Genomic DNA, 26,115 nt, shown 5'->3' on the forward strand with positions numbered 1-26,115 from the left:
TTCATGTAAACAGTAACATTTGTACGCATTCAAACCATGTTATTACTGATTCTTTAATTAACTTCGTCCCTGCTTGTATTTGATAATATTGAACGATGTAATATACTGCTCAATATCGTATCAATGACCAGGAAATGAGTGAAGCGTACCCAAGTTTTGGATAAATTTTTTTCCTCCTCTTCTTCGCCGCGTAATGAACTGTTATTCCAACACTTAACCCAATAATTTCCAATCGATTGATGGTTATTGAACTTGGTCACTGGGCTTATAGTTTTTTTTTTAATTGAAACAAACTTCATTTGAAATACTCTACGAAGGCATTTTTATGCTTCAATAAAATCAAATTCTGCCGGAAAAAAAACAAGAAAGAGATGAGGAGTCAAACAAAAGAAATTTTTTTTACGAACATTCAACACGCATCGCAACGGCAATCAATAACCAAAAATTCACAACACGATCAATTACATATTGCCAGTTCAAAATTCGCTAAATGACCGGCTGAACGAATGTGCTGAATGCGTCACGTTATTTTAACAACAGTATTTATAACCATTATGATGAGCATCAGTTGTTGTTGAACCATGCTTTCAAACAAAATAACCATAAAAGTAATTTCCGAATAAATCTGACATGAATGTTTGGAATTTCGATTAAAACTGTCGAGAACTGTCTAAGTAACTTTTCTGAGGTACCAAAAATCTGATCGCTCCCCTCCCTTCGTAATCACTTTTAATCTGAGTACACTGGATATAAAAGATTTTTTCCGGAACTGTGTCTAGATTTCACCGGAACTCTGGGTGTCAACACCTATGAATTCCTGGACATCTTTTTATTTTCCAAAACAGCGGTAACATCAACTGACAATAAACTGTGTTACGACACAAAGACAATAAAAAGAAAAAATTGACATGACAAAATGTATTGAAAATCACATCGTTCAAAATGTTAGGTTAAATGCGATTAATGATAGGTTTAATGTCAGATATGAATAAAACGACAATAATTATGTCGCGTATGTTAACAAAATATAAACAAGTCATTGGTACTGTTTCAATTCAATTCATGCAGTGCGCTTTGCCGTTAACACTTGTTAACCAACACGCTAAATATTAACGTTGAACTCATAATTATTATTATTATATCTGATCATCAGTCTCGTATTGTAGTTTGTACAATTTGTACATCTTTGTTGAATTGATGGTCAAGCGAAGCGAAGAATATGAGCGCGCACACGTGAGGTAAGAGGCCGTGCGCATGCTAAGAGCTACCTACCACAAATTGCGCCAACTTATCATGATGAACTTACAAGCGAAAATGTTTGAAAAATCAGATCCTAATCTTGATAGACAATCAAGAGAATGGTCCATATCTGCCACACGCAATCTAATGAAACGGAAATAAATGTCAATTCATTCAAAATGAAAATTGAATGTTTTACCATTTACTAGCATTCCAATGCGATAGTGAGAGTTTTGACTGCACACGGCGCACTCTCCAAAACATTTTAAATTAAAGGCACTTCGACATTTTAGTTGATAATTACATAAATTGCTTATGCGAAAAATTGTCAGAATTAACAGATTCATGGCGACATTATTTTCATTCAACCTGATGTATTTTTGAAGTGGAAATATATGTAAACAATATTTAGGCGTATTTCATATTTTTATTATTGCGAATACACTGAGCGTGCGATGAAAGGAAAAGTTGAATTGAAAAGGTTTTTTTTGGCTAGCTCAGTCAAAGTTCCAATTCATAGCTATTGTAACGGCCTTTTAAATGAAGAAAATAACAAGGAATTCGTTATTTTAAATATGATTTATCAAACCGTTTTGATCAATATGCATTTGCATGATGAAAAACACGATTTGGAGCCTGTTTGCATTGTTGTTCAACTTTTACGATCTTTCTCGTTATCAAAGTTCACATCTTTCAATGAGAGCGTCCCACTATTCTATTCTTGCCGTAATGATGATGGTCTACCTTCTTTTTTTTCACATTGCCAACTGAACCTTTATTTACTCTTTTAGAGTGCTTTGGATTAGTTTTTCTCTATTGAATATCTATCATTATCTGATTGAATTTATAATATGTTTTGAAATCACTGCCATTTTACATCGATCGCGCCCGTTTTCCATCGAACGAAAGTGCCAGCGACAAACAACAAAAGCAACAAAGAAATATACAAACACCCATCGTAATAGTGCCATTTCAAATACTGAAAGTGGCAGACATAATGCACTCAGTATGCCATACCGATTTCCACACAATTTTTACAGTCAGTCCATTTTCTTTTAATTCACCGTCGCATACCAGTAAGGGCTTTCACACATTTCAATGTTGTTATTTTTTGTTTTGGCCATTTATGTAAGTATAGAAGATAAAAGTAATTATCTTCGTTTAAACTTCTCAACGGTTCTGTGTGATATAAAATTGATATTATATTTGGCTCTTTCATCTCGTGAAGGGATCTTTACTGGTTAGTTTGTTATTGTTTCTTATGCTTTTGACCCATCGTATTGTTGCCACACATTTTTTTTATGCAAAAATCTATTCATTAAATATTTGGAAATAAATCAATTCAATTTTTCTGCAAATATAGTAAAATCAAAGCACCAAAGCGAGAGTGGGAGCAACTATCTAAGATGAAATTCGATGAAATTGTGTCATTTTATAAGAATAAAGATGTATTTTACTTAATAAATGGCAATAAAGAGATTTCTAAGTTGCCATTGATTTTCATTTTCAAAGATTCTCCCCTTCCAAATGAATGTTGTTCCTACGCCGCTGTATTTCGATTTGCTGTAAAAACATGCGTGCATTTGCGTGCTCCTTCACAAAAACTGTGAACATTTATGTAATCAATTAGTAATAAATGGTCAGCAATGACTTTCACTTTTGTTTCGGACTAAAACAAATTGAGGAAACATTTACTATAAATGAAAGAAAGACAAAAAGATTGAGCGGAAGCAAGCATTAATACACACATATCCCTCATGGAACACACGCACGTAGCACAGATGTATTTTACTTTGTCTCAAAAGTTGAAAAAAAAAATTGGAACATACTTGCATATTTGTCTATATAGACAACGAATGCGAATTATCTCATAACTTGACTCTTATTTTGTTGCTTTTTAGGGAACAAAATAAAACGAAAATATTGATGGAAGAAAATGTGCAAAAGCGAAAACTGAACAAAAAACCAGTCTTCATGTAAATGCCGACTGAACACATGCAAGTATTACTACATTTCGGTTTTCCGTTTTGATGATCGTTTTCCCTTTTCTTTTAGGTTTTTTGCCGTTTTTCTCCCGAATACCAGTTTTTATTTTATCAATACACTTGTTGCTTAAATTGTTTTTTTTTTTGTGGTTCACATTGTTTTTAAATAAAATATTGTAAACCAGTTCATAGTTCGATTGTTGAAACATGATTATTATGTTTGTATGTTTTGCACTAAAAGTTTTTATATCTTCAAAACAGACGACATGATTGACGAATGAAAAAAAAAGTATCCGATGAATACAGACGTCGCGACATATCATAATTTCCAAGTAGTAACGAGCACAGGCGATAAAAAATTTAATCATATTCTCTTTGCTGAATTATGTTGATTTTCATCTTTGCCATTATACCGAATGTATAACCAAATGTGTTATGGAACGTATGGCATCCAGCACATATATAAATATATAAATGCGCTAATCAGTAACTATTTTTTTTGTTAACTACGAGTAATGGGCTTTTTCCCAAAACATTTTTTACTCTTGACCCCACTCGAAATTTCGAATACCATCGATCGCTTCTTTTTCAAAAATAAAATAAAATACAATCGCAGACACTTACAAACACATCAATAGACTGATTAATCAGGTAACCAAGCCATATTCGTTTCATACTGTTTACTTTTGCTCATTAAAATTCGGACGATACGAAGATGTGTGATCCACACTCAAAGCTCATACGCATGGTTTTCCGAGTTTAAACGAAATATTTTGGTTTTTGACGTTTTTCGTATTTGATTGTTTTAGTCATTGGTTAGTCGAAGGTGTTAGTCGGTAGGTCGATCAACCTTTTCTCAATGTTCGTGAAGAGTATATTTTCAACGCAAATATTTGTTTGTGTGTAACTGTGAATGTTAGTATATCTTTGTATACGAATGTGACCGCTCAATTTCCAACCGCCTTCATCACATTCATTTCAAATCAATAATCAATATCAATCGCGCGTGGTCTCTGGTCTGTCTACCGAATGTACTATACTAGATTCGTATTTATTTCATTAGTCGCATTATATCAATTATAATTGGCGTGTATTTGTGGCGTTGTTTTTTTTGTGTGCGCATGTGAGTGACCGCCGTTAAACTTACTACTCGTATGGCTCTTTACTGTTTTAGTTTTAAAAAAATTGAGTTGTTTTTATTGCAATTTTCCCAATTTATAATTGATATTGCAATCATTACACGTTTATTGGAATTGATTCTATTTTCCATCAGTGCTACAGTGAGTGAAGTCGGTGAGTTTGATTGAAATGCGTACAATCTCGCTCATAATTCATAATCGATAATTACCGACCAAAAATAAAAACAAACCAACAACAGCAAACTTTTGAAATTCAGACGCACCATAGCACCATCACAAGGCCCAGTAAATTGTGTATATTGCGATAATTGGATTTTATTAGTTCGTTTTTGCTGCAATTGTTTCGTTTTTTTTTTGGTGTGTAGATTGAATTGAATTGGATTGCATTCCTTTCGTTTCGTTGTGGCCAAATGATTACACACAAATCAAGAGCAAAAACCGATATATTTTCTACTGGCGATTTATGTGCGGTGCTCTCATTTGGTATGTGCCGAACGAAAAGAGTGCGCGCACCAATTGAATTTCGCGTCGATTTGTCGATATTTTGCAATTCGCTAGTGTATGTGTCTAAAATCGAACATACGAACACGGCGTTAAAAATGTTATTACCAATGATACCATTTCCTCAAGTTTAGGTGTTTGTGAACGGTTGAAGTTGGAAAACAGTTTTGTGTATTACATACAACCAGTCATATAATCGCTCCACAACGGAAAATAAGGAAAAATTCCATCCCACAACGAAAGGGAATAGTGTAGTGTGAATAATGGAAATGTGATATTATCCCAGGATAATAAAGTGATTTCAATGGGGCTTTAAATTCTGACAAAAAATTTGCTCGGTATGCGGATGTCAATCAAAAAAAAAAAGAAGAAAGAAATGATATCTAGATGACACATAAAAATATGAATGTAGTGTCGGCTATTGTGGACAATTGTGAAACATTTTCAAAAATTTCAACGTATTCAGAGTTATATGAGTGAAATGTTGATTCCATAAAATGTCAGAGTTGGAATAGATGTGAAACAATGGATTCAAAAGATATGATATTTTATTGAAGGAAATGTGCTCAATTGAAATCGTAAAAATTGTGAGAAAACAAAAGAAAAATCACATCAATACGAAAACTGTTTGTAATTCCGCAAAGAAAATGTTTTGATAATAAATTCTCTACGTATCATGTGACATTATTCGAATTATCAAAAAAACCAAAAATAAAATCTTCTCATGTCTTCATGCCAATAGTCTATTAACATATATAGCTGTGATTTGTGACATCATAATAAACGAGTTTATATATTCGCACAGTTACTAACGACGATCTGGACAACCATCTCTCGAGGTTTTAAACCAAAAATAAACGTTTTTTTCGATTTTAAAAACAATATATTATAAATATAGGTAGCACACACATGCTGATACGCACACATGCACGCACACACTCAAATCCAAATACACAAACTGACATTTGCATACAAAAATTCAATCGAAAAGTTGTTATAAGTTGAACAAGTCTTCAGCTTGGTACCAGTCGAAGGTCTCGAAAGTGTGGATACTCTTTTATGTGATGAATATTGATATTCGTTTTCATAATCAATAAAATAAAAGAGAAGAGAAGCGTTGTATAGTGCATTCGATAACATTTTATTTTGCCCTCAAATTAATGTTTACGTTATATTTGTGAGTCTTTTGAAAATGTGATATGTCGTCAGTTAATTTTGATAAAAGTTAATGGCTTTTGCATATCAGCACATCGCTGTGCATGAAAATCAACAGCTAAACCTCTGGCAAAAAAAACTTGTTTTCTACAGATTGTAAGACATTCAGAAAGTTTCAGTTTTTCGATAGATGATTATTATTGTTTCATTTTTGTTGTTGATGTCATTTGCTGGACACTACTGATTACTCTTTAACTATGTGAGTGTGTACATGCCAAATGTCATCGAAGAAAAATAGTATCGAACAATGACATTGTTTAGTTCGTTTGATATTGTTGCTATAGACCGTTTCAACTTCCTTGAAACGAATGACCTGAAATTTATGGGAATCTGAATTCAAATGTTCCGTATGATTGCTGTTGTTGAATTGTTTGTTTTCCTTTTTATTTTATTCATTTGCTTCTGTTTTTTCGCCGAACAAATTAAGCTCACAAGCGTGTGACACGACAAATGCGAAGAGCAAAGGAGAAAAAAAAGAATCCATAAAAAACCTCTGATTTCTTCTTTTACTTGGTTTCATTTGGAGTTTCTCTATGCTTTATTGGTTTTCGTCGTATATTTATTGCATTTATTTTTTCTGAACTGACATAAATGAAGACATTCAATACTTGGCAGTACCAATTTGGTACACTTTATATACATCACTACAAAAATGCTTTCGTTACGAAAGAAATGCAGGCAATTTTACGCTTAATAATCAAGAGTTATTTTTCCTCTTGAACAAAAAAAAACTAACCTGTTTTTATATACGATCGGGCAAATATTGGAATTTAAATGTTATTGAAGTTAAGTTGAGAGCTAACTAACTTATTGTTTAAATTATGCAAAAATTTTTTTTGACAAATCGCTTAGCTCTTTACCGATGTTGTTACGCCATTTAAAATCACATTACTGAATCTAAAACAGCCGAAATCAATAAACCCATTGATTGTATTCAAAGCAAAGTGCATAAGCGTTAAATTGATTTTTATATAAATTTGCTTACAATTCAAGTTCATAATTGATTTTTGATAATAGAAAGTGGACTTTGATTACAAAATCGATCGAAACCAAAATCGTTATTTTAGCATGCTCGATCATACAATATTCTTGTGATAAATTGTGAAAAAGGCATAATTTCAAAAATAAAAAATCATTCAAAAAGAGTGAAAATCGTTTTTTTTATACATGATAACCACGATCACAAATGAGAATCGAACTTTCCGATGTGCTTTCACTATTTGCCAGAATAAAGATTGCAATCTTGTTTTAAAGTATGATTCTCATTTATCACAATGAAAATGCGCGTGCTCTACTTATGTGTCTAATTAGACCTAATTTCGAACACTTTCAAAGCAGAAAGAACTTCACTTTTCTTTGTTGCTGTATTTCATTTCATGCTTATGCACCGCAAGTATTTCAACGCATATTTCAATTGATTCAACTAATGAATCAATTATTTTTGCACAATAAATTGTAGCATTGTATTTATGCATATTTCTTCTTCTATACAATGTACGATGGCTTAGAATTTCGATGTGTTTTTCAATGGACGAGTATTGTCGTGTTCTCGTGATTTTTGCGATTTAATTAGTAGTTGCATGACAGAGATAGAGAGTTCCGGTCTAGTTAGACTTGAAAATTCAATGATTTCTAAATATGAGAAATTGTATATTATTTACGCGATTCATCGCATAATAGCCCAGCAAATATGTGTGCAAAATTATTTATTTTTAATTTGAATTATGTAGAAATACGTTGGGCCAATACTCGGCGTAGTCGGAAATATGAATATACAAGCGCCCGTTATGTATGTTTTGGCAATAATATACATATAAATATGTTTTTTTTTCTTTAAATTTGGTTCGATTGAATGCATGAACATCGAACGCTGGAACCGTGCACGTATACAATGTAACATGCAAATCGACTGTTTTCGTAATTTCTTTCAGGTCGAGTGTCGAATTTTACTCTTGCTCATTGAGCACAAAATCGATAATAATATATTAATCAAAAATTCAGTATGTGATCAAACCGTATGCGTTTATCATAAATCAACGATGCCATAATCACTTCAGAAATTATGAACTTTTATTTTGCATTTCCATTTTTCATCTTCAAAAAATAAAAACTCAATAAAAAAAACATTGCTCATTTTTGCATTATAAATTCATTATTCGAAAGCCAACACAAAGTGAGAGGTCTTTAAAATCATGTAAATCCTCCATCAAAAACTTGAGTTTTATCAACAATTTTTTTATTAGCATTGAACATGAGTTCAAAGCGGTTCAAAGTAAAAAAAAGAAAACATTACACGACGCCAAGAAGATTTTACATGGCAGAAAACTTTCATCGTCTCAATCCCAAAATAATTATCCCATTTGGAATTTTCATTCACAGATTTGTGTGTATTTTATAGAGAAACAGCTAATAAATGAAAAATAAAAGAAAATATGTTACAGTGAAAAGAAAAAGATAGTGAAGTGATGGTCTGGCCAAAGAAAAATAAGCAAACAAAAAATATACAATTTATTCTATGACGACTTTTTATAGTGCCATTTTGATAAAGTAATTCAAAAACCGAGTTTAAATGCCAACAAATCAGGCAAATATACCTGCATAAAAAGTGCGATAAAGAAACAAATAAAAATTTGCAATAATAAAAGAAGAAGAAGTGGTTGGTGCTAGAATCACTCATTGCAACGACCTCTCATCAGACGATTAACATTTTTGCTGATTTATTATAGTCAACATGATGTCAATGTACAGAACAATAAAGTCGAAGACAAGTACGATGCAGAAACGGCGACGAGAACGATCGTAAGTAACTTGTTCAATTTTATCCGATTAATCGCATACAAAGCTACCAAGTGCCAGTTGCACTTTTTTAATTCGAAAACAGTAACTGCACGACCAGATCGCCACGTGCATATACAATCAGTGTTTTAATCAACTGGCATCTATAAAACCTTTGGCTTTGGCAGTTTCAAAATTCATTTGTTATTGCAATTTCTGCATTCGAATTATATTCGTGAAAGTAAAGAGAAAAATATCGCCAGCGATAACTTTGTTCTTTTTAATCCCGTACACAGACAATTATTGGTGATGAAGATTGATCATAAAACGAAAAGCCTGTCAAAAGATAATTGCATTCGCCCATTTTTTTTAAATTAAAATTTCGTTAATAGATTCCTCACATTTGTTGCGCAGTTATTTGTTTGTGCAGTTATGAATGGTTACTGTCGATATGCAACCTATCACATTCTGAAAGTTTGGTGCCGAAATATAAAATAGCTAAATTAATTGCATAATTTTGAAGGACGCGGATTCTATCTTTTAAGAGTATCTGTGTACTAGATGATCTACGTTGTCTCGTTTAGTTTCGTTTATGGAATTCTTTTATATAACTTTATTTACGTGATAAATTTTGTTAGTAATGACGTAATATCATTTTACTCTGAAAGAACCAAATTTGATAATAGAAAGTCATTTCATACCACTATATCGACATATTTACGAAAGATGGATTCAGTTTGGGCATTGATCCAAAACAGAAGACTGCGACGACAAACCTTATTTCGATAAAATTACAGTACCCGAAATAATAATCAGTGCTCAAATATTTTTCACATTTTTTGCAAACACGGAATGCGATTTTTGCAAAATATATTTGTTTGAACGACAAAATGATACAAAATCAACGAATAAAAATTAATTGTGATTGTTATTTTGCTGTTATATTGGTTGATTCAACGCCGTTCACATGGCAAAAATGTCAAATCTATTGTGAAAACGGTAAAATGTCTTCAAGATTTATGAATTAATCAAATTAAAAATTATAATGAAAATTGGAAAAGTTATTGTAATAGCCCCATTTACTTAAAGGTCTCGCTATTCGCTAAATCCACTCCACACTTCAAATGATACTATACGCGCGAAAAACTTTGCAAATGGTAATTGTTGTTGTAATTGTTATAACAAAACTGATCTTGTGCAATATCGGGAAATAATTAAATGAATTTATTGTAGCGCATGAATGTGTTATACAGAAAAGAGAGAAAATATTGAACAAGTTGAAAAAGAAAACAAAGAGAGCACACAAATAGTAAAACCATGCAAAAGAGTATTAAAAAAAACTCATTATATTTTGAAGCGATTGAAATGCGAACAATGTTTCGATGCAGCATCAAATTAAATAACGTGATTTAAGTTTACAAAAAACCCAATAAAACACATGAAGTTGCAGAAAGGATAGTGCAGCATTGAAAACAATATATACAGTGCGTTTTTTTTTCTGCGAAATAGCATCGAAATGTTTGAATATTCAAAAAATAATTTTGGTGATGCCTAATGGGACCCTAAGCTATTTCGAGCTTTGGTTTCGACAACTGTCAAATCAGTACAGTGTTTGTTGTGCAACGAAAACATGAATTCTGAAAATTTTCATTCACGATTTGATTCAGTTTTCTGCATTCGCATCCATTTGGACCAAAATGGTCGCAGGTGAAGGTCGCAAAATACCTTCATAAGTCAATAGGGTTCGTCCAGCAGTATAAACGCGAAAAAAATGTGAACGACCAGCCCAATGTGAAGCCAAACCGAGCCTCCTCGCCAAAGCAAGATAAACGGATAGTTGTTCGATGAAAATCCAGGCATGTCGTTGAATCAAGGCGTTGAAGGGCTATGGCGTCTTAAAATAGACATCTCGCGCTCCACTGTCAAGAAAAGATTGGATGCTAGGGGCATATCAGCATTTGCAAATATTCTGTATTTGCAAAAAATTTGCGTATTTCCAAAGATATTTGCAAGTTTTTTACTATTTGTACCTAGGGGTTGTACACCGTTTGCAAATGAAGAATATACGGCAAATCCACGATTCTCGCTATTCTTACAATTCTCACTATTCCGATGATTCCCAAAAATTCAATGATCTAGTTTATATTCTGGTTGTAGAGTACAACCAGATACACAACGATATAGCATTTAATTTGAATCTAAAACATTGAAATTCAATATTTTTGTAATTTTGAGAAATTTGAATTAAAAAATAACAAAATTAAATAAAAATTAACACAAATTTAACATTTAAATTCCCAATGACTACATATTTTGTAAACGTATATAAGTTCGTTGTTCGAAACTGTCAAAAGACGATCAATGAACTTATATCTACATTGACAGTTTTATAAATGAACTTATTTATATTCATAAGCCGTACAACAATTAAAATAATTTTAGTTCATAAATTTTATACAAATTATAACGAAAAATATTTAATTTCCAATGTTTTCAATATATTAAAATTGCTTCATTAAATTGTTAAACCAATTTTAGTAAAAAAACACGAACCGTTTTATGCTAAAAACCAAATTCTACGATTTCCACTATTTCGACGAATCCGAAGCAAATGAAGATTCCTAATCTGAGTGTCCATCCCCTGGATTTGTACACATTTGCAAATATTTGCCCTGATTTACGATATTTGTATACTTGACTGTGTAAATGCAGCTAATGAGAATATCTCATTTATCACGAAATTAAAAAAGAACTTATTAACTTCAAGTATAAAATATTTAGAATTTTTATATTATCAACTTCTTTTTTTATTTTGGCATCCGAAATATTAAAACTATGCAAAAATAAATATAATATTACTAACTTAACCTAACTTTCGTTTTGCAAATGTTGAACGTGGTTTAACGTAACAACTTTAAACTGTCTAGTGGAGACGGTAGTGAATTCGCAAATAAAAAAATTGAGTCCGAGTACAAATGGCAGTCGGTCTCATTTTCAAAGCATACAGTTACAGATAAAGGTGTCAACCGGACACAGACGGACAGAAATAGTTCTCATTTTCGGACAGTTGGACCGGACTTCCAAAATCCAATGTAAAGTGCACGAACATCGGATCGGACGTCCGGGAATTTGCTAAGGCTTTCGGAACAGACGGACGGACAAGATTTGTCCGGTTGACACCTTTAGTTACAGAAGAAAAATGAGACCGATTTAATGTCTGACATTTGTATTCGGACTCAAATTTTTTATTCGAAAGTAACACCGAAATTCTCTCAAAAGTTTTTTACCTTTTAAGAACAAAACAATTACCCGAGTTTTGTCTTCATGAAAACATTCGAAAAAATAATTTTTTATTCGCTATTTCTCGTTTGTTATTGTCGCTTCATACATATTTGTAAATACATCAAACGTCAAAAACAGACCGATGTCAAAAAGCTTTTATCTGCGCGGCGAATTCAACAGCTCAGTTCATTCATTCAACGCCAATGGAAAGGTTTTCAGCGTGAATATGCTGAAAATTTGAGCAAAAGTATGCCAAATAGATGTGCCCGAGTGATCGACAAAGAAGGAGAATGGATAAAATATTGATTGTGCTCGAAGTAGCTTAGGGACCAAATAAAACATCAATAAAAAAATGTATCTCAACATCGTCGGTTTCATTTAAATTTTTCCACATTATAGAAAAAAACGCACTGTACGAGAATGTAATAACCATTGGCATTAATAAATTGTTATTTCAATCGGAGCCATATTGTTAAAATTACTTATGTCATCCATTCTGAAGTATATATTTTGGTCAGTAAAATTATAATTATACTATTCTGATTTTATTAAGTCATATCGAACACACTGATGAATTTTGGTCTATATACCATGCATGTAGGGTATGTGTTGTTTACCATTTAGCCTTTGTATAGGTTATCACTTTGCATTTTGAAATTGTGTAATGTTCATTGCATAAATACGGGAAGTATTTTCAGTATTAATGGCAATCGGGGGTTTCAATTTCTTTCTTTTTTAACAATTTCGCTAGAACAAAATGCATAGTGGCTAAAAGACATTTGTTAAAAGCAACAAGTAAAGAAAGGATTCAATAATTATTGTGATATCGAATAAAAATTACATTTCAATTGTTCTGATTTAATATTTCTTGTATTTATGTATTTGATTTGGTATTTGATGCTCATTTAAAAAAAAAATTAATACATATATTTAATTTGCAACTGCACTCACAAGTCCAAAAAGAAACGGTGTATCTTTTTTTGGTTTGGAACAAATGATTAAAGTAGAAGACGTGATAAGTACATAAATTGTTGTGTGCAAATGACGAAATTATATGTGTTTTGTTTGTTGAATGCTTCTTTGTTCTCAAGAAAGAAAAAAAAGTGTTATTCATTGCCTGGAGAAATAAAAAAAAACCACAAATTTGTTTTAAAAGAATGAGGTTGCCCAATTCATTAGCTAAGCAAAATAAATTCAGCTTGTCAAAGACTGCGCCCTTGGTACCACGAATCTTCTATAATACCGTATTCATATCACACACGCGTGCAGATATTTTATTCATTTGTAATGTGATGAATATTCAATAAATGACCAATTATTGTTTTCGTTACACGAAATTTTCGTGTGTTTATGGCACTCAGATTAAACGCCTGTTATTTAAACGATCTGGAAAAATAAACAAACGATGAAAAAAACTACACACACACACATACATTTCGTCAAAGAAAACAATTTGAAAATAAAAACAAAAACACCGAAAATATTTGTATTTGTAAAGCGTACTCTATTAGTATGAACATCAAATTATTCTATTAGATATTTTGGTTAGCAATACTCTTGAAAAAAAAAATGTTTTTCTATAGAAAACTTTCACGCTTGTGTACTCCGTATGTATTTTATTCAAAGTCATTTACATATTTCGTAAGAGCTATTTGGGTATTTCATTCAAATTGCTGACACCAAATGAAGCATTACTTTCGGCATGATGAATTTCAAAGCACTCAAACTGAGTCAGAAAGAATTCTCACAAACAAGCGAATAACTTTTAAAAGTAGAACAGACACCGTTCTCTTGGTCTCGAATAAAAAAAATTGTATGTAAACAAAACAAGTTTACACATGTACAGAGTGGAAGAAGGTAAACTTCATTTCAACAGGTTGGGAAAATTACTTTCGTCCATCGTTGATAAATGGAGGTTGTTTTTTTATATTTCGAATAAAAAAATTCGGCCACAATTTTTTACTTTGATAATACGATCTTTTTTACGCTCCAAAGCAATTTTATTTCGATTTATGTTGTACGGTGTCAGAGTATCTTCTAGCCTTGACCGGCTTTCAAGTTGCATTTACCTTTTTTTACTTCCTTAGTTCTATACCTATAGGTATAACTATAGTTATATTTTGAAAATATCAATTGAACAAGAATATTTAGATCGCATTTAGTTTATTAGATATAGTTTTCAAGAGTATCAAGAGTGGTTGATGTTGTTGAAAGATGTTGAGACAGCATATTCTCTTAGTACTGGTGATTTTGCACTATTTTAATGGCAACAATGATAAAGAGTTTGCAAAGTGATCTATTTCATTTGAAACTATTAACAATATTTATGCCACAAGTTGACCCAATTTGATATAGCACTATTTTTGAGTATTTGCAGCTTAGTAAAAGAGTCAATAGAGTTTTCTTAGATTGACAGACAATCCAACGACGAAATAAATAGGCTCAATTTTACATACACTGTCCGTGTCCATGCATTGATCCAATTCAAAGTTTTGGAGTTTATATAAGTTATTATTGTTACAAAATGTGTCAAGGGTGAAAAAAAACTATGATGTTCATATACCATATGAGATATAAATCGACTGTATTCAAAGCAAATATGTAAAAATGAATTTTTTCGTTTAAAAAAGTGATATGCTTAAAGAAAGATCTAGCATTCTTTCAAAGCTTCTTTTTTTTTTAATTAGAAATAATAAGCCTGAACATGTTCAATAAAATTGTGTCCACCACTGTCGGTGATAGAATACCAATATGAACCCCATCAAACACATGCCACTCTACATATCAATATCGAATCAAAGTACATATATAAAGAAGAACCGTTCACCGTAAAAGAATAATATAGGTGTATTTGGTCAGTGATCGCCGAACAACAAAAACCATCCACACCGCAATCTAATGCGAATCGCCTACGCGATGCGATCAATTAATCGTAACTGTTTGAATTGAAACAATAATACATACAACACCTTAAAATGTAATAGTTGTTTGAAGCATTCGCTATATTCGAATGTACGTTGAAATATGTCAAAGTGAACGATGGAACGCAATAGCAACATGAATGTACATCATCGACAGTCAATTTAAATGTGCTGCAGTCAATGTATCGAACGGTGGTTTTATATGTGCTCGACGGTTGGTTGTATCGTCAATCGAATATCGTTCGAACGTGTAACGCTCATACGCGCTCCCATACGCGCGCGCTACACGTCCAATGAAAGAAAGATCAACCGAAAGAAACATGAAATAACATTACGGAGCGTATACAATGTAAACGGTCTTTCTCACATGTAACATAATCAACAAAACAACACAGCAAAAAGGTAAAAGAGATCGGAGTGTCTGTGCGGTAGCTTTTGCATTTTCTAAAAAAGAAAACGGTATTCAGTCGTGTTATGGTCTTGTCGGTTGCTGCATCAAAAAAACGTTACATACATCGTGTATCACAATTTTTCAGTGGTAAATAATGTGCGATTTTATTTCACTCTCTTCAATTTTCTTTACAATTTTGTGAGCATTCGTTGAAATCAAACATATTTTTGAAATATCAAGAGAAAAAAAAACAAACAAACAAAAATATCCCATCGATTGTTCAAAATATTTTCCATATTGTAATGACACATCAGATTTTGAATTGGATGCTGAAAGTGAATAACAAATGATTAAGTGCAGAGTGAAAACGCATTGAATACACGTGACATTTTAATGCTGGATTAATTCAATTGCTTATGCCTGTATCTTATTCATTACATTTTTTTGGAATTAATTAAATAAAATCGTGCATCTTTCTCATCATTTGTTAATTGACCAACCGCATTACATATCCATATTTTGCTTAAACAGTTTATATGTGCTTTCAAGTGAATTATACTCTCTACGCAATTATTTTTTTAAATAAATGGTATCGTACGTTTTTGACTGTGGTGGTTTTTTTTGTGCAAACATTTCATTGCAAACACGTTTTTCTTGTGGTTAATTATGGTTTTTCTTTTATTTATACGAGTTTTTGTGAAAGTTGATAATGATTTGGATCTATGATGTGCAAAATGTGTTTGTTTAAATTCAACCAATAACAAATTAATGGTTGTTCACCCAAAGTTTTTGTCAATGATCAAAAGACAAAAAGACAAACATTGGTGAACAAAATAAAAATAGTGTGATAAACAGTGACAAATAGTTGAAAATTGATATTTTTTTGTTTCCAATTATAGTTTTGAACTGTTGTTTTTGATTTTATTTGATGGTCTGGCTTGATTTTTAATTGATTTATGTTTCGTCTCCAATGTCGAATGTTTGATATATTCACGAATTTAAAAATGCTCACATTAATTTAGTATCTGAAGATGTATAACCATTTTTGATTACTTCTGTAAAATAAATTGTTGTTTCTTTCATAAGCATTCACGCATTTACTTAATAAGGAACGGTGAATTTCAAATTTGGACATTACCTTCTTTTTCTCATTTGATGATCATAATTTTTCTTGGATAGAAATTAAGTTTTCACCCAAAAGTTGATTGTAATTTTGCACGAAACAATTTTAAAGTTGGGTTAATTTTTTTCGCATTTGCTACGCAAAGTCATCAAATATCTCAATGGTCACAGTAATAAATGCGAAAGTGAACCAAATTCATTTCATAGAACGTAAATTCACATTACATTTTTTTATGTGCTAAGCATGAGCTATAATTTCAAAATCAGGTTTGTTCCTCTCTCTTCCTCTCATAAATGAGCCATCGCAACAAAACACGAACAACAGCCACAAAATTCATTCATGTTGAACTGGAAAAAAAAACGAGAAATAACGTGAAAAGAGAAAGACGCATTTAATTTCACCATCCTATCAAAATTATCACACTTTGATTTATTGTTTAATGCCACATATTCGCCAAAAAAGAAAGAAAAATTATATCAAACAATATTCAATTGAACATTTCAATTCTGAACACCTGAATTACTAAAGAAAAATCATTTGTGTGTTTTGTTAGCAACTGCAACGAATCCAGGCAAATTCGTTCCACTTGCTGATTCGTTCAAGGTAAGTTGATAATGATTTCAATTTCAGATTTTGTTGCATTTGGTGCTTTTTTGACACACGAAATTTGTATGGCAAATTTTCACGGTTGTCTTTTTTGAACACACACGCACATAATGTGACTGAATAAAAATAATAAAATCGTGGATGTAGAATTCGCCATCTAATCATGTTTTAATCTTGAAACGAAAAAAGAAACACATAAGCCATATTCATTCATTAAATTTGAATGAAGACAGAGATCGCCCAGCGGCATACGAGAGAGAATTTGGTGAACCAAAAAAAAAACACGGCAACCGGAATAGATTGTTATAAATTCATTTTTAATTCGACTCGCGCACATTTCAACATCATCATGGCAATAATGTTTTGTTTGCGTCTGCATTTGAAAACACCATTCGGATGCCCAAGAACCGTTTTGAAGTGAAATGAAATAAAATGAAGTGAAATGAAATGCTTTCTACTTGTTGTATTTCTTTTCATCATAATCATGTGAGACAGAAAATGACACAAATATGAATGCTTACAAATGTAAACATAAATACTCGCACTCGTTACCGTTCTCCGTAACTACTTACACCGATTGAATATGGCATTTTGAATTGTGCGCGGTCGCTCAAATAGTTTAATGCGTTTCGAAGGCACCGAAGCAAAATGCAATACAATATGATCGTAATAAAAACAACTTGTAATTTAGTTTCACTTTTCTGAGTGTAGTTCTAGTTATTTTTTTGATGTTGTTATTATTTTTTACATTGGCTTTTCCATTTACGAGCGTCAGATGTTACAATTGTACCATGTGTGAGTTGCTTAATAGATTGTTTCTGCACATTTTTTTTATACGTGAAAAAAAATGAAAGCTGGCAAGATTAAATAAATCATTTGATGAATTTCATATGATAACTCGGATTTTGTGAGTTTAATAAAATCAAGTACAGTAAACTGAACTTTTGGTATTGATATTTGAAAAGAAATGTGCAGTAATTTAAAAATTCCTCGCCAAAAAAAATCGATATGAGTTGTGGATTGCGAGAATAAAATTAAAAACTTAATTAGGACTGTATGAATTAAACAAAAAGAAAAAGAATTCACAAAATTTTTGAATGGAGATGAAGTGTTGTTTTGACTTTCATTTGGATTTGCATTGCATGTGTTTTAAAACCTGAAATAACATTAAAATGAAGTAAAAAATTCATATACAGTGAAAATGCGGTCAACTTCTCTTCATGCCGTGATTGCATTAGAAGCCAACAATGTATAAAAGTAAAGCATACCAGATATCAATCTGAGCGAAACCAACTGTATATGAACGCACATCTTTTTATAAACATATTAAAATGAATTGAAGAAGAAGATGAAAAACATACATTTCTTCCATCTCTCTTTGCATGAAATGTTTGTCGGCCAAAACTGAATCGTTAGTTAATCGTATCTAGTTGGCGTGATGAGACCCATTCGGCTAATCATTGAATACAGAAGATTTATTGTGATATTTGAGCATTTGCAAATACCTACCTGTCATCTGGCAAATGCCATGATTTAAAAAAGAATAAAAAACAAACTAAAAGGGAATCACAACAAAAAAATTTATCAAACTAACAATTTAACGAAAAAAAAGTATCGCCACGTTTAGATTATTTAGTATCATTTATTTTAACTAGTATTCGTTTTACGCGGTTCATTCATATCTTGATGTAAAAGCGGCATTGTGTAGAACAACTGACATTTTCACATCTTTTCTCATCTGGAGTCAGTGATTAATTTAAGATTAATTCATTCGCGCATTTCCTAACTGCAGGCAGTCGGTTTTTTTTCGATGGTCTTTTTCTTTACACTTTGAATATAGCTTTGCATTATTTATAACATTTGAGCAATAAATAAATATTAAACGTATAGTGGGGCGAACAAAGAAAGAAAAGGCTAAGTGTGTCGTACACTAATAATAGATTTGACTATCATGTATCCCAAACAAAACTGAAAAACAAATGCAATCAATCACATTCTTTATCGTCCGAATCGATTATACAGCACATTTACCATATATTCGGCACACTGTGCCGTGGAAATGTTGGCTTTTCAGATCTGTCTGTCGCTCATTTTATTGATTTTACATCAAGGGGATTTCAACAACACAGCGATTGCATATGATCGGAAAAAATGTCAAAACACTGCTGGACACTAAGTGACAACTATTCGATCTTTTTTAAGGCGTTTGTTTTTGTAATCGAAAAAGTCAATTGGCGATTCAATGATATAACTATAGTCAGTCTTTACTGGGCACCTCCTGATAACTAACAGACATGGCAGACAGTACGCGATTGATAAATATAAAAAAATATACACATCAAATGAATGTTTCTAGGAATACTTCTAATTCAGTCAGAATCTGTACTACGGTATACTCATTTTATATAAAATAATTTTTTTTTTTTTTTTTTTAAAGTGAATTTCTTCTGAATGATACTATCATTCCATTCTCTAGCCTCTGTCACTAGCTTATGATGTCTAGACTTTTTTTAGATAAATTGACGCAATCAATAAATCAATATACATTCCAAAGTTATTAGAATTCCGTCAATTTTATAGATTTGTAATTCATAATCTTTGGTACAATCTCTTAGGAAAAATGCATCAAATGACTGATTAGAGAAAGGATTAGAGAATCCACACAAAGATTACTATAGAATTACAAAAGATCCGTTTCTTTTCAGAAATCAGTTAATAAGTAAGACATGAATCTATTGAATATGACAAACAGCTATAGCTGAATGCACGTCAGATCAAAAGCATACTCTTCGATCGTTAGATTGAAGCCATAAAACTGCATTATAAACTGGTTCATCGGCATGAAGTAAAACTCTGTTACATTTGAGTGTCCGAGAATGAATGTGAGTCTTCTCGTGAGAGTTTATTGAAATGTAACACCGCCATACAAAAATTGCTGACAGTCAGCATTTTTTGTATGGCGGTGTTACATTTCAAAAAACTCTCACGAGAAGACTCACATTCATTCTCGGACAATCATTTATGTCATACTTTTGATTTCACTTAATACACACATACTGTATTCAATCGGTCAATGCATCAATGAAGTAAATAGAATTGCTATTCAATAAAATATTGAATTTAAGCAAATTAAATCGAATTTAATCGAAATGCTTAATTAGCTGTAGTGTATCAATCAAGTGCGGTGTTATCATGATCATAATCTACTTTCGCGTGCGATTTTGCAAAATGAAAAGCAATAACAATTTGAGCATATAGATTGGTGTTATTCAATCTTCAAATTGATTTTTCATTAATAATCATTAATCAATCAGTAATTATTTTTATGTTATGAACGAAATGAGTTGATATTTGTGGTTCAAACTGAAATCGATGAAAGCGATACTCATTTATTTTACCATGTCATGTGTATATCTTCCACTTGATACATCATGACAACCGAAACAAATAATGATTGTCAAGGCACATAAAAAAAGGCATCCATTGGAAACCATCACAATTTTAAGTAATGATGATTAAACGATTTGCGTCCCATGGGATGTGATGTTACTTATAATTTGATTATAATTCAACTAACTAAATGAATGTGAATGGGACCAATTAGAAGGGCCAATTAAATCAAATATTTTTATGTAATTCATTGTCTCATATATCATCAAGGCGAAACAGTGTGAATCAGTGCATTGGCAAACAATTCTATCACTTCAATTGTAAAAAAGAAAGAAAAGAAAGTCATGGAAATGAAATGGAAAACTGAAGATGAGAAAAAGAATACAACAAAATTACTTCATATTTCATTGTTGTATTTACTCTTACATTTAATTATAAGTCGTTATCGCTTTGCTGTCACTCGACGAAAATTTGCATTCACATTTGATTTTGAAGTAACACATGAAACAACACCCGTCGAATGATTGACGAAAATATTTGTAATTATTGTGTTCGATTCCATTTTCGTCATTATTTTTTGTTTTTCATCATCTCTTTGTCGAAATTGTGAACGACCTTTTTGTTTGGTGCATAATTTTATTCATGTACAATTGAACTTGCCTGCAGAATTCGCAAAGAGAAAGTTTATGATCGACAGTAACATAAACAACAACTGCACCTATTGAAACACTGTTATTTCTTCTTTTTTTCTGCTTCAAATGTGTAAGCATCTATTTGCTGTCTTTTCGTTTGAAGCATTGATATGATGAAAAGAAGCTCGCTGAGTCGTTGAAAAGGAAAAGAAATGGTAAAACTAAACGAGAAAAATGAAACGGAAGGGGAAAAACGACCATTAATGTTCGAGTAAGTGTACCATACTCGATTCACTTTCCCGTTATCCTATTCGTCGTTGTCGTTAAAGTCTATTCATCGATCAGACAAGAGAAAAGTAACAGGTGAATAAACTTATCAATATCAATCAAGCAGAAATTTCGGATGAAAGTCATGCTGAACATTTTCCAAAATGTAAAACATCTTCAATATCTTTCAATCCAATGAAGCAATCAACTTAAATCAAATTAGAATATTTCACTTTTATTATTTTAATCTGATTATAAGAAAACAAAGAAAAACCAACACAAGCTTATAAATACAATAAAATATAAAACGACAGGAAATTAAAATTTATGTGAAAGAAGATTAACCCTCTAGTGCATAGCCCTGCCCTTAGGCAGGGACAGGGTGTATAAATTATTGTCTGAAATATATAATTAAAAACAAATGATTCTATTTATGAATTAAAATATATTCAGCAGGGTTCAGGCTTTCATTTGCCGGTCATTTGACAAGTGAAAATAAAGCGGCTGTTTAATTATACACACAGATGTACGCGAAAACAGAAATTTGACAAAAAAAATTATTCCTCTCTTCGTTTATAGCAATTTTATAGCAGTTTAAACAATGGATTCGATTGTTATCTAATTTTGTCAATAGCATTTTTTGAGTAAACTATACAATTTTTTGAATTTCGATTATTTTTTTAAGGAATTTTAAACCAAAATAATCATAGAAAAATAGTTCTCATGTCGAAAAAAAATTAATGCATTAGAGGGTTAATAACTTACACCGATGTCAATTTATATTTGTCAAATTTTAAATGCGTACATGCATCAAGTGAATTTATGTCCGAAATGATTCAATCAAATAGTAGAAAGACAAATGAATATCTCTGTATACAGATAATCTACCTTCTATTTGACATGAAAATGACCACCAAAATGTATACAGAATTCTCACACTTAAAAAATTTCCGAATCGATTTTGTATTGTTATATTTTACGAAGAAACTATTTCAAGGAGAGATTTTAATGGATTTTTTTCTCTTCATATAAACACGCAAACAAATCGAGACAAAACAAGATTAGCGGATAGAAATAATAACTGACCAAGTGTGGGAATTAAAGATTTACGAGCCTACAACCATCGATTGAGTTTTACGAAAATTGCGTGAACGTCGATTGTATTTTGAAAAATATTAGAGGTTACCACCAAAGAAAACAAAAACTGTGCATTTATACAAATAAAAAAAACTTATGAAATCTTTGTATTATGTGTATAAATCAAAGCCAAACTTTATACAAAGATTACCATACAATTGCTTTGAATCATTCGTAGCTCTATTTTTAAAAAAAACTTATAAGATACAAGAGTCGTCCACTCTTGCGTCTCACGTCAACGTTGTGAGATACATATCCACAATATTTTTGGTGTATGCCATTCACGTAGTATGTGAATGTTTTTTAAAAAACTGGTACAGTTGAGTTCGAAACATACAGCACAATTGGAGTAAAGAGAGGTCAATATGAATAAAAAAAAGAGCAACCGTTCACCGAATACATTGGGTGACAATCCGAAAAAAGGCGAGCGCGCACACACATGAACAATATAGCTTATAAAATACTGCAGTTCAGTAATCATTGCATTATTTGTGTTGTGCGGCAATGAGATGAAACGATTTGAGGTTCAAATTACATATTTAGACACGAACAATTCCACCAATACGTGCCACGATATACACGATAGTGTATTGTACATTAATTGCATTAAGCTATAATCTAATATGCTATACGGTAAAACAAGCACATTATTTGGACCGTGTTACGATTTGCGCTCCTGTAACTCGTTAAATTCTTGCTGCAATATATTCATTACTCTAAGTCGATCTATGAGTTTCCATTCTTTTGTTTTCTTTCGTTACAATATGTGTTACATTGTGTAGTGTTTTCAGATTGCGGGTACTTTTGGTTCATGACTCGTTGAAATATATAGATACCAAGTCTGCAAATCATTCTGAAACGGTTTGTGTCGTGTCGCATTGTTTTCGGAAATTTGAACTAGCTGCTAACGCTATATGCGTACATCTGTGTAAATAGGTTTTTTTCGTTATTGTTTGATTTGTGCATGGATTTGTTGGTGAATTGGTACAAAAAAAAGATATACAGAGAAACTGCAGCCCAAAATGAGAAAAAAGGGAGCTATAAAATGAATTTGTGAACATAATCAACATTCTTGAATTATTACGAATCACAAAAAAGTCTTTATTTATTTCAACGACCTTCTTGTTAAGAGTACAAAGAACCCTGAATATAATGCGATTTCAGTGAATAATGGTATGAAACAACTTTGCACCACTTAAGCAACCATTGTTGATCTTACTGTTACCATTTGTAATTTGGTCTGGAATTGTATTCATTTGTAATTTCAAACTTGGGCAATATTCAGAAATGTACCAACACATGGCTTATGATGAAAACTAACACTTCAGCATTTTGTTTTGAAATTGAGAACATAGCCAAATATATCGGTTGCCAGCAAAATGACTCTCTTTCTCTCTCTCTCTCTCTCTCTCTCTCTCTCTCTCTTTCTCTCTCTCTCTCTCGAGTGAGAGAGAGAGAGAAAGCTTTTGACAAACCATAGTTCGAGTATAGTTTAATCTATATTTGATTCCGAAAGATTTGAATAGAGTTAAAGACATACATGTTTACCACCTGGATCAAAATTGAAGGAATTAAATTACATTGTATTAAGCGCAGTGTTGAGTGGTGTAATAATTCCGAAGAATTTGTCTATGCTCGATTTAAGGAATTAAAATCGAATACACCTGCTTCTGGTGCTTTCATCACTAACGCAGACTGTGGTCTTCAAAAATAATTTTAAAATCGGAGTGTCTCTGGTGTATGCATTCATGCGTTTCAAAAACAATTCAAATTAATTGACATACAAGTAAAGTGATCGGTAAAGTTTTTAACTTGTTTGTTCTTCCACATTATTAACTATTTCTTTCAAGCTTCCGTTCCAAAAAAAATATATTTATATATATATTCAAGATGAGTCATTAGAAGTTAAACAATGACGACAGCGAAGACAACACGCGCATCAAACTTCCATTGCATATAAATGTGAAGTCAAAACCAATTTTATCAGCGGTATGAAGAAATGGAAAAAAAGAACTTGGAATTCGAATTACAAGCAAATGTTTTTTTTTTCATCAACTTGATCGCCAGTGGACGCATATGTTGAGTGTAAATGCAGTCGTGTGTTGTTCAAATGCCAATTTTGGCGACAATAAACAGCCATCGGGCAATTTGCTTCGAAATTCAATTTAATGAAATCACGTAAAATCTTGTATTTTATTGCGCTTTTTGTCATTTCTCCTTCGTCTTTCAATATCGTTCCGCAATACCAGCACCTCCAAAAAAATTTTCTCTATACCTTTCTGTTTTGTTTTTCTCAAGTCATTTGAACAATAAACATCAATATTATACTTATTGAAAAAAGAATTGTCGTTTTCTGTCGAATATGGGAAAAGTTAGTGATCAACGAACTCAGTTACGTTACCCACTCTTCGTATTCGTCCATCCATATTTTTAATGTGAAGGACCGTGATTTGAATTCTTTGTTTATTAGAACCAACATACACACCCAAAAATTGAATACACTGAATCAGCTAAACAAAAAGTGGTAAAGAAGTTCTCCCATTTAATTTTAAAAAAAACATCGACACAAGATGTTATAACAACGGAAGAGAAATTTGCACTGTTAGCAATAATATTTCTCAATCTGTTTTGTGTGCATTTTTTATTGTTGTAACTGCCCACATGCTCATTGATAGTCTTTCAAAATAACACGACGAATTGATAGCACAGAATTGTTGTTGAACTTTTATCCATCGTGCGTACAACAAACGAAAATAGCTAAAAATCTGAAAATAACTCACACGTAATAAGAATCTTATGAATGACGAATTTCAATAAAGATAAATTGATTCTGAAAGAGATGATGACCTCTTTGTTTTTGGTGACTGTATGTAAGTTCTTGTTTGTCCCACAAAGTCTACGCAATTCCAATGAATTAATTATTTTAACGGCAAAAATCAATGCTTTCACATTTGATATGAAAATACTTCTAATTAGCATTCCATCATCGTCGAAAACCGACATTCATAAACAACATTTTGGCTCTCGAACGGAAGACGATCCAAACATTCTTGATGAATTTTCGTATCAAAAAAGAATTCGAAATGAATATGTACTGGGTGTCACCGGTATCTAATTCATTGACACAGATAAATGGTATATACAAGCCATCTAAATAAGGTGGAAAAGAGTTGCTATTTATGGTTGAACCTGTATCCAAAAAAAAATTCCAAATAAACGTATACCATAAGTATATAGTCCGCTAACTGTTTATCGACTTAAACGGTCATAGAGACAATCTAAACTTTATGACCTCATTTTCATCGTAGTTTATCTAAATTCATTTGAACACAAATTACATTGAATCAGAATATTAAGTAACAAATATGTTAAATCATATAACCACAATTGTGTACCAAATAAAACGGGAAACTAATAAAATGGAATATATAAAGGAGACATCAAATCTCAACTGAAACAAATTAATTGATCGATCAAGAAAATAAAATGGAAACATCAGCTTAGAAATACAA

At 31.8% G+C, this 26,115-nt stretch overlaps 1 protein-coding gene across 10 annotated transcripts in view; it reads left to right on the forward strand.

The window, feature by feature from the left end:
- The first annotated feature begins 4,098 nt into the window (after nucleotides 1–4,098).
- LOC116340913 overlaps nucleotides 4,099–26,115 on the forward strand; it is an 89,219-nt gene continuing 67,202 nt past the window's right edge. Inside the window, exons 1-2 of one of the 10 annotated variants that reach the window (XM_031767667.1) lie at nucleotides 4,099–4,347; nucleotides 8,459–8,878. In XM_031767667.1, the coding sequence (XP_031623527.1) occupies nucleotides 8,811–8,878 (68 nt within the window). In that variant the 5' untranslated portion in view covers nucleotides 4,099–4,347; nucleotides 8,459–8,810. Of the gene's footprint in view, nucleotides 4,348–8,458; nucleotides 8,879–15,509; nucleotides 15,605–16,363; nucleotides 16,380–16,813; nucleotides 17,175–26,115 lie in introns of those variants that run through there. The other 9 variants (XM_031767735.1, XM_031767700.1, XM_031767683.1 and 6 more) reach the window with 9 other exon arrangements.

Source organism: Contarinia nasturtii, unplaced genomic scaffold (assembly GCF_009176525.2).
Source record: "Contarinia nasturtii isolate CC-2019 unplaced genomic scaffold, AAFC_CNas_1.1 Cnas_scaffold_129, whole genome shotgun sequence".
NCBI lineage: Eukaryota > Metazoa > Arthropoda > Insecta > Diptera > Cecidomyiidae > Contarinia > Contarinia nasturtii.